The sequence below is a fragment of the Lipotes vexillifer genome, unplaced genomic scaffold (genome assembly GCF_000442215.2).
Source record: "Lipotes vexillifer unplaced genomic scaffold, Lipotes_vexillifer_v1.1 scaffold225, whole genome shotgun sequence".
Taxonomy (NCBI): Eukaryota; Metazoa; Chordata; class Mammalia; order Artiodactyla; family Lipotidae; genus Lipotes; species Lipotes vexillifer.
The window spans coordinates 55666-65616 of record NW_006787630.1 but is presented as its reverse complement, the minus strand read 5'-3'; the positions used below and the strand labels follow the sequence as shown (position 1 = coordinate 65616).

General features: G+C 57.4%; 1 protein-coding gene across 1 annotated transcript in view; it reads right to left on the bottom strand.

Annotated features, from left to right (window-relative positions):
- The window catches only part of TLE6 (TLE family member 6, subcortical maternal complex member), a 3713-nt gene extending 682 nt beyond the window's left edge, over positions 1-3031 (bottom strand). Inside the window, exons 1-9 of the mRNA XM_007460428.1 lie at positions 2857-3031; positions 2732-2754; positions 2379-2439; positions 2194-2297; positions 2071-2108; positions 1465-1717; positions 1116-1366; positions 681-822; positions 122-272 (exon numbers count right to left, since the gene is read on the bottom strand). Coding sequence (XP_007460490.1) covers positions 122-272; positions 681-822; positions 1116-1366; positions 1465-1717; positions 2071-2108; positions 2194-2297; positions 2379-2439; positions 2732-2754; positions 2857-3025 — 1192 coding nt within the window. The 5' untranslated portion in view covers positions 3026-3031. The remainder of the gene's footprint in view (positions 1-121; positions 273-680; positions 823-1115; positions 1367-1464; positions 1718-2070; positions 2109-2193; positions 2298-2378; positions 2440-2731; positions 2755-2856) is intronic.
- Between the last annotated feature and the right edge of the window lie 6920 nt (positions 3032-9951).

The window sequence follows — 9951 nt, the reverse complement described above, 5'->3', positions numbered from 1 at the left end:
GAACGGCTTGGCGGGTCATGAAGGGTCAGAAAGGGCTGGGTGGAGTCAGTCTTAGTGAGGCAGGGCCCCGTGGGAGGCTGGGGACCATGGCGGACTCCCCGCCACGATCCTGGCCACTCACCCAGTGGGGAGAACTTGAGACCGAGGATGGTGCCGTCCTTACACCCCACCATGTGCTTCTGGCCCCCGAGGCTGGGCTGCAGCCACTGCTGGCCGTTGGCTGTGCCCACCAGCACCCAGTCCTCCCCGGGGCTGGGGGACAGGCTCATTATCTGGGGAGAAGGCAGCAGGGAAACACTGTCCAAGTCCCAGCGGGGCCCGAGAGGTGGCAGGAGCACAGGGACCCATCCCAGGGGCCGACTGCCTGCCCGCTTCCTGGTTGTGAGACCCCCAGAAAGCAACTTCACATATCCGGCCTTGGCTGGCTCATCTGCAAAATGGGTGTGGTCCTCTCTACTTTATGGGATTATCACAGAGACTCAATGAGAACAGGAACCCCTGATACAGAGTACGAAACCATCCAATGTTATCCGGGGAGGATGTAGCTAAGGACTCCTCTCTTCAGAGCATCACTGAGACTTGAGGTACCACTAACCCTTACCCTTCCCGCCAGCCTCCACCTCCTTCAGTCCACAGCCCAGCTGCTACCTGGCCAAGCAGGCCCCATCCCAGCTGCACACCTGAGACTCGAACTGGTATTCCTGGGGCTCCCCAGTGGTCCTCAGGTCCCAGCACCGCAGACAGGCGTCCAGACCCCCTGTCCAGATGTGCTGGTCTTTGACAGCGATGCTCTTGGCACCGTTCAGGTGACCTGGCAGGTCCCTGGCCAGGAGAGGCATCGGAAGGGAGGTCAGGGCTGAAACTCTAAGCTTTGGGCCCCCGAGGACACCCCCCCTCCAATCACACCCGGGTGACAGATGGGGAAACTGAGGCAGGCAAGAAATCCCACAACCGGGCTTCAAGGACCCAGCCACGGCTGGAACCTGGGTCTTCAACGCTCAAATGCAAGAGTTCTTTAGGGAAAGGGGCTTTGGCCTTGAGACTGCTGGGTCCCTACTCAGGGGTCCAGGTGGGAAGGGGCTCTCAGGGTGACCCCGCCCACCCCTGGGCCACACCTGACCACGCTCTGGTTCCGCAGGTCCCATATCCTGACGCTGCCATCGGTAAAGCCGGCAAAGGCCAGGTTGTCCTCAGGGCTGGCGGCCAGGGCCTGGCAGGTGAGGCCCGCACAGGGCAGCTCCACTCTCACGTACAGGGAAGGTGCCGTCAGGTCCCACAGGCTCACGCTGGTCAGGTTGTGGCCGCCCGTCAGCAGGGCCGTGCTGTTTGAGAACAGCAAGCAGGTGCGCAGGTAGGCCCCCTGGGTCTAGGGTGGGCAGAGCCTGGGGTGAGCTTCCTCCCCTGCAGGGTGGGGGGCTCTCCCTGCTCCCACAAGCCCCGCCCCAGAGCCAGCCCTACCCTCACCTGTACACGCAGGTAGCTCTCCGGAAATCTGGCCTCCACCACCTGGCCGACCAGGCTCCACACCTTGACGCCGCCCCTGCCACAGGTGAAGGCGTGCCGTGTGAAGCTGCTGACGGCTGTGGCCAGCACGGGCTCCCCATGTTCTAGCCTCCGTATCTTCTCCACACTGTGTGGCACGGCCAGCTTCTTGGACTGCCAGGGCAAGGCATCAGGCCTATTCCACGTGTTTTCAAAGTCCTCAGGGTCCCAGCAACTTGGGAGAGGAGGCCTCAGGGTCACCAGCCCGCCTGTGAACCTCTCTGCCCGGAGCAGGGCACCTATCAAGCCCCAGAGGGGCTTCGTTCTTTGTCAGATTTTGGGTTCTCTCAGGCCTCATTTCTCCATGGCACTCTATATGCCCCCAGGTTCTACCCACACCCCTCCAAGTATTCTCCTTCTCCTATGGCCAAACACTGCTCCCTTCTGCCTGATGTGTTTTGCCCTATCCCGGCAAACTCCTACTCATCCTTCAAGATCCTAACCATTATGTCCCTTCCTCCAGGAAGCCTTCTCACCCACACATCTGGGCTCCCTTTGCCTCAGACCACAAGGTTGGGGCATACTTACATGGGCTTCAGAAATTGATAGGTTTTTACAGGAAGCTCCTGCGGGTGGATGAGGTCACAGCTGAGCCACATTCTCCTCCCGCCCCAGCCCCCCCAGCCTTTGTGTGGGGTGCAGGGGTCTCACCTGGGCCATGTGGGAGAACACCCCCTCTCCTACAGTGCCCAGTCCTGTGCTTCCCTTTCGGGAGCCCTCAGAGGAGCTGGGGGAGGGCGTAGCTGGGCTGAGAACTGGGCAGAGACAAGAGTGGATCAGTGCCAGGTGTGGCTCCCCTCCCCCAGGGCGGGCTGCCCTTCTCCCACCAGGATTACCCAAAGTGTCCTTGGGGAGCAGTTTCACTCCCAAGTATCGTGGTGCTGGCTCCTGGCTTTCCTGCCCGCGGGAATTGGGGAGATGAGTTCAGACCAAAGGACCTGACCAGGGTTGGTCTGAGAACTGGAACACGGCAGGCGGGCCCAGGCAGTGTGGACAGGATGCTCCAACTGCCTGAAGTCCCATCCTCCCGTCCAGGCGGAGCTGCAGACAGGCTCAGGTCCTCTGAGGGTATCCAAGGGCTGAGGGTGGGGGAGGCATGCCAATCCCAAAGGCATCCAGAGGTCAAAGCCAGGGGGCCCAGCCAGGACAAAGCCCACCCTTCCAGGTACTGAGGATTCCAGTTACTTACCTGGCCTGGCGCCTGCTCTGTCGCTATGACAACAGAAGGGGATGAGGGGGAGAAGCCAGTTCAACCGGTGCTGTCCCTCCACGCAGCCTGATTCCCCACTTCCCCTCACCCTCAGGGAGACTCACTTCTGCGTCTTGGGCGCTCCTGGGTCCCAGCAAAAATCTGCCAGAGCTGCTCTGTCAGAACATCCTGCCAAAACCGGGGCTCCGAGTCCCAGGATGGCCGCATGTCTAGCTGGTGGACTGTGTCTACTCCGGGGGTCTGCTGGAGCCAGTCGGATGACCTCGTGGCCATGATGTCTTCGAAGTCTGGCCCCTGGAGACTGGAGGGCTGTGGGGTCTTGGCCTCTGGGTGCTGGGGGTCCTGGTTGGGCTGCTCACTGGGGAACTCCTGGTTTCCCTGGTGCTGTAAGCACAGGGTCGTGAGGGACACGAGGATGCACCCTTTGCCCCAAGCCTATCCCCACCCTACTCAAGGACCCAGGAACCTACCTCCCCCAGCTGGAAGCCCAGGGATTGGCTACAGGTCTCCATTATCTGTAGGAAGTTTTCTGCCTGGAAGAGGAACGTCATCCCAGCTAAAGCTTCATTAAAGGACAGCTCTGGGTGCGAATACCTTCCTACAAGTCAGTTTCCCTGTTCACAAAGTGAGGCTCCACCACCTCCCTTGAACGTTTTTGGGTGGATTCATGATCACCTAGCAAAAAGCAAGCTCTCGGTACCCAGAGGCCACCCTTGGCTGCGGGTGACAAAATTGAGCCCTAATGACCAGTCTCACCAGTATAATATGGTCGCAAGTCAAGTCAGATCTGGGTTCGCATCCCAGCTGCTTTTCTTGGGATGTTTGGAAACAAAAGCCTGAATGCCACCCCCTTGCTTAAAACGGCTCCAAGAAGCAAAGCCGTGTGTACACACGTCCCCCTTATGGGGATGACATTTGAAGCTGCTGAAACATTGCAAAGATCCTAAGAAACCAATGGTTACCTCTTGGGGAGCAGGGCTGGTGACGGGGAAGTTAGGGGCCCTGGTGGGAGGGTCACTTATTTTATATTTAAAATCAAGCCATGTGGCTGCTACCGATTCCAGATTTAAGTGAACAGTTTCTGTGGTCATGGAAGGCACCCTAAATTTTCTTTTTCTCCCTCCCAGCAGGCTGCCCATCTGTTCCTTTAGGACAGGCTCCCTCCTATGGCACGTCCTACTGCTTTTCTCAAGAGCATTTATCTGGCCCAGGTACCAGATTTGTTTTTAACCTCTCCTTCCTCAAGACTGTACCTCCCTGCACAGCAGCTACTGGCTGCCGGTCACTATTTAAATATAAAGTTAAGCTTAATTAAAAATGCAATCCCTCCTGTCCCACGGCCACATTTCAAGTGCTCAATAGCCACGTGGGGCTGGGGGCTGCCAGAGTAGATGGCGAGGCACGAACCTAGAATGTGACTGGCAGCCAGCTGAGGACACAGACCACGCAAGACACGAACTGCCAGCACTGCCAGGAATTCGCTGTGAGGAGACCCACCTTCTCGGCCCGATAAGGGGCTCTACGGGAATGTGCAGCTATATTTAGTCCAGATGGACTAAATAGAGTGATATTAGGAATGTTCTAGACCCGCCAGCTAAGGTTGAATACTTGAAATGTGGACGGTGCCACTTGATTGCCAATTAAAATGTAAATAGCCACGTGTGTCCCGTGGCTACTGCAGAGGGTGACATGGATTTAGTCTTGGGCCTTTGGCTTTGGAGGCAGTGCCGTGGGCCTTCCAAATGTACATGCACCTCCATGGTGGATGCCAAGAAGCTGTCTGGCCCAGAGCGAATTCCAAAATCCTGGGCACATATTGTGATTCACAGAAAGAAATAATTGCTAAGGAACGTGGCATAAGGCCTGTGGCTGTCAGTTCTGTTGAACGGTCACCACTGGCGTTCCCATTCTGCAGATGAGAAAACTGAGGCTCAGAGCATCAAAGTCAATTTCCTGAAGTCAGGACACCTGGGGCCCAGCAGTGTTTCCCTGCCTCCACTGGCAGCCTGGTCCCACCCCCTGCCCCTCGCTGGTGGGGTGGGGGGGGCAAGCAGGATGGTGGAGGGAGAGGCTGGAATGGAGGACCCCCTCCCTGAGCTCTGGGCGCTCCAGGTGGCTGCCTCCTAGGGTAGCGGGCGATGGATTCCCCAGCTGGGCCTCCCAGCAGCACGAGGCCCAGGGGAGCCTTCCCCAATCCTCCCTGGCTCGTTAATGCGCAATTTACTGGCACTTTAATGCACTCAGCATGAAAAGTGCTGCTGCCCCCTGCCTGCATGCGGGTCCTCCCTGGGGAGAGCTGTGTGCAGGCGGGCTGCAGAGCCGGGGGCGTTGCCACTGCTGCTGCTCAGGATTTTAAATACACAGCAAGGAGTCTGGGAGACAAGGAACAGGAAACAGGGGAGGGGGAGGTGGTCCCTGTGAAACCACAAGTCAGCTAGGGATCACCACCTGGGGCCTTCTGTTGGGGGAGGAGGGTGCTTAGGGGCGACGCTCCTGGGTCCTCCTCATCCCCTTACATCTTATTTATTTTTTTTGGCAGCACCCCATGGCATGCAGAACTCCCCCGACCAGGAATCATCGAACCCGTATCCCCTGCAGTGGAAGTACGGAGTCCTAACCACTGCACCACCAAGGAATTCCTCCCCTTATGTCTTGATACTCAGCACATGCTATCAGTTTCCTGACACATCCACACTCTGACTGCTTCTCACCACCAAACTGGCTCGGTGACCAGCCTCCTGCACCTGGATGGTCCAACTGGACCCCAACTCCTATCCTGGCCCCCAAATATCCATCCTCCCCAAAGCAGCACCAGAGGGCACGAGTGAGCACCTGAGTCAGGCCCCGCCCCTCCTCTGCCCACAGCCCTCCAGGGTCCCACCTCCCTGGGGGTAAAAGCTCAGTCCTCCCTGTGGCCCACAGGGACCTGCACGACCTGCCCCGTACCCTCCCTGTACTCCCCCCTCCCTCTCTCCCCCTCACTCACTCTGCTCCAGACACACGGGCCTCCTTGCTGTTCCTCCAATGAACCAGGCCTGGTCCTGCCCCAGGGCCTTTGCACAGGCTGTGTCCTCTGCCTGGTCTACTCCTTCCAGACATCTACACTCCCTCTCTGATCTCCTTCAAGAGTTTGCCCAAATGTCACCTTCTCAGCGAGACTTCCCTGACCACCCTGAATTGTAAGCCATTCCCACCTTGGTTCCCCCCACGTCGCCTTGGGGCTGCTCAATTCCACCCCCGCCTTGCCCAGCTCTCACCATCTGACACTCCTGTTTACCCCAAGGGCAGCGGTCTGTCTGTGTTCTCCTTTGCTATTTCCCTGGCGCCTACAACTGCACTTGGCAAGGAGGTGATGGATAAATATCTGTTGAATGAATAACCGTGTTCTGGTTGCTTCCTGCCCCACCCCACCCCCGCCTCTGGATCTGTCTTTCCCTGTTCCCTGAGCTACCCACCCCAGGCCCCACTAAGTCGCAGACATAGCCCTGGCCCTCTGCCAGTCACATCTGGCACAAGCAGAAAGTCCTGCCAGCACCCAGGAGAAAGGGGCCAGGTGGCGGGAGGACAGGCGGGGTAGAAGCCATGCTCAGCCTGCAAGGCTCCCCGTGCTGGGAGCTGGGCCCCCAGTGCAGGCCTGTCCCTCCCCCCACCCCTGAGTGTGAGCCAGGCCCTTGGGAACCTCAGACACATGGAGACCGCATCTGGCCATGCCTGGCACATAAAAGCCCCTTCCTAGCACAGGCAACTAACCTGCAATGTGCTGACAGGCCCCTGGCCTCCTCCAGGCACGCGGGGACCAGCGAGCAGGCAGGAGGGAAAAGGCTCAGGACCAGAGATGCACTCCTGAGATGTGGGGGACCCACTGATACCCTGGGGATTCCACTTTGGGCCCCGCCCCCTCTGCCCCCAGCCCTCCAGGGCTCCCACCTCCCCCACGGGGAAAAGCTCAAGTCCACCTCCGCGGCCCACAAGGCCCATTCACCTGCTTGTGATGTTCCTGGAGCCCCTGCCGGATCTCCTGGAACTGCAAAGGAACAACAGCGGTCACACTGGGAGGTGGTCAATGGAAGTGGGCAAGTGTGTAGAACTGAATGCTGTGCATGTTTCTCCCCCCAGCTGTATGACCCTGGGCAAGTCATGCTACCTCTCTGGTCCCTGCTCTCATCAAATGGGATACTGCCTACCATACTCAGAGTAGGAAGTAATTAGGGAGACCCCTGGTTTTCATTCTAGGTATGAAGTGGAGGTCACAGAGGGGCACAACCTGCCCTTGCTCCCTCCCTTCCCTCTCCCCTCCCTCTCTCCCCTTCACTCACTCTGCTCCAGACACACAGGCCTCCTGGCTGTTCCTCCAACACACCAGGCCCAATCCTGCCCCAGGACCTTTGCACGGGCTGTGCCCTCTGCCTGAAACAGCCTTCCCTGTTCTCTCTAGGGTGGCAGGAACTCCTTATCTTCCATGTCTCACTGTGAACGTGAGACACAGTGAGACATGGTGTCACTGTGTCTCACGTTCAAGAAGCCCTTCCTGACTACCTTAGCTCAAAATCTTGACTCACTTTCACCGCTTCACCTTCTATTTTCTTTTAAGCACTTACATTTTGTGAATCTTGTTTCTCTATTTACTTATTTGTCTCTCTCCTTCCCTTAGAGCTGCCGGGTCCTATGGGGTAGCCACTAGTCAAATGTGGCTCTTTAACCTTCAGTCAATTAAAATTCAGCTCCTTACAGGAGATCAGTAGCCACATGTGGCTGGTGGGTGCCATATTGGACCCTGTTGATAGAGAACATTCTTATCTTTGTGGAAAGTTCCAGAAGACAGCACACACTAGAATATACATTCCTGAAGGGCAGGGACGCCCATCACGTGCTGTACCCCTAACTCATCAACTGTGGGCTGAAGAAACTTCTCCTTAATTTAAATACAGAATTACTTGTTTTCACAGCAAGGTTTTTATTAATTAAGAAAAACACACATGAAGTTGTTGCTCACTGGGTTAACTCACTTGCCTAAAATAAGCAAAGTAATTAGAGGAGAGGATGCCCCCAAACCCGGATCCTGAGGCCAAACTCAACAGCCTTTCCAGGAGGCTCCTGAGGGGCTACCTGGTGGGGTGGGGTGGGGGAGTAGGGGCGGGGCTTCCCGGAGAGGGCGGGGCTTCCCAGGCCGGGGCTCACCAAGTAGTAAGCGCTGTCCATCTGTGTCGTCAAGCGAGTAGGGAACCTGCCAGGGAAGACAAACCCGCTGCAAGAGGAGGCCTCAGGGCCCTTCCCCAGAATGAGCCCTGCCCCCAGCCCCCCAGCAGGGCAGTTCTGGCAAGTGAGCTAGTCCCTTCCAGGTGCCACATTGAGGAAGGCGCCAAGACGAATATGATTTTAATGCGGTATTTTAAAAAACATAATTCAACGCAAGCAAATTCACACTGAACAACAACAAAATCAAAAATTTAAATGAAAGCCAGGATTGGTATTACTGGCTTTCCTTTCCTTTTGCTTCAGCCTTCAATATGGCTCCTCCCCCCCTCCCCGCCCCCCACCAGCACTGGTCCTGTCTTTTGGGCCATGGAGACAAGGATGGGATTCTTTCCCTTGGTGGGACTTAGGGCCCCAGCGGGGCCTCCAGCCCCCGAGAATCGCCCTCACCTGGGGAAGTGCTGCTTGAGCTGATCCAGGGCGTTCTGATAGTAGCCGGCCTCAGGATGAGCCTGGAGAGGTCGAAGGAGGGATGAAGAAAACCCACAGCCTCCCCGTATCCTTGCCGTCAGGTCATCAGCCCCAAAGAGGGTGAGGTAGGGCCTCCTGAGACCTGAAGGTAGTTTGCTTTCTCTCTTATTACTTAAGTACTCACAGGGTATCTTCCATCTTGATTTTTGGCCTAAAGATGAAAATATTTACTCCCTGGCCCTTTACAGAAGCTTGGCCACCCCTGGCCTAAACTGTTAGAAATGGTTTTCCCTGGGAAGTAATGGCGGGTGGGGAGGCGCAGAGAGGGACTTTTGCTTATAAAATATTAACTGAGTAGGTCATGTAGCCCGATGTTTAATCACCTGGGTAATAATAAGTTTAAAAAGAAAGTGCCTTAAAGTATGATGGGTTACTGTTCCCAGCTGAAGGCCTGGCCAGCCGGCCCATGTCTGTCCCTCAGGAGCAGCAGAACAAGATTTGAGCCTCTTGCCCCCTCCCCCAGGGGCTAATGCCTCACCATCCTTTGAGGGTGCCCGTGGGGGCTGAGATGGCCCCAAGAAGCCAGTCTTCAGGCTGGAGTCACAAGGACTTTAGCCAGGGACTCTAAAAGTAAAGAGGGGATGTCAGATCATGAGCGCAGAAGGCTGGGCAGCAGCAGAGGACAGAACTAGCCCCACCCCACCCTCAGCCTCCAGCACCACCCACCTTGGTCTTCTCTCCTCCAGGACGCAGTCCCAGGCCCCCAAACCCCTCCCTGACTGCCAGCACCCCACTGCATTCCCTACATCCTCTGTTCTTTCATTCATCACTCTGGTGCTTCCAGCTGTGCTGATTAGTGGTGGGGACCCCCTGGGGCCTCGCCCTATGAGGTGGGGGGTGCCGAATGGTGCCAATCATACTCCCTGACAGGAGCAGTCAGGGCTGGAGGTACCCCAGAGAAAGATATCAAAGCTCAACCTTAGTTTTGAGACAATTTCCTAAAGCACGGGAGAACATCATTTGGAAAGGGGTTTTGAAGGATGAGTAAGAGTTGGCCAGGTGAATTCGGAGAAATTTCTCAGACAGGAGGAGAGACGTCTCTCTAGCCCCAATCATTCCTGCGGCACCAAGCCCCTTCTTTACTTCGCTTCTGCCCCTCAGCTCCCCTCTAGGCTCCTCCCCAGCCCAGGGACCATGGGGCCCTCTAGGAGACTGGAAGGCCTACCCGCCTCCCTTAGGATGGTGGCCCAAGAGGAAAGAGGAGGAAGCCGCGGGATCAGCCAAGTCCAGGCTGACAGGAAGCACGTCCCCCCATCCCCGGGGTCCAATTGACCCATCGGGCCCCGCCCCGCCCCGCCCCGCCCCGGCCCGCCCCGCCCCAAGCCTAGGCCACGCCCCCAGAGTCACGGGGTCGACGGACGCCGTAGCGCCCCCTCCAGTCACGTGGTCACGTGACGCGCTCCAACATGGCGGCGCCGTGGGGCCGCGGCGTCGCTTCCTGACTGGGCGGCGCGGACGGACGCGGCTGGGTCCGG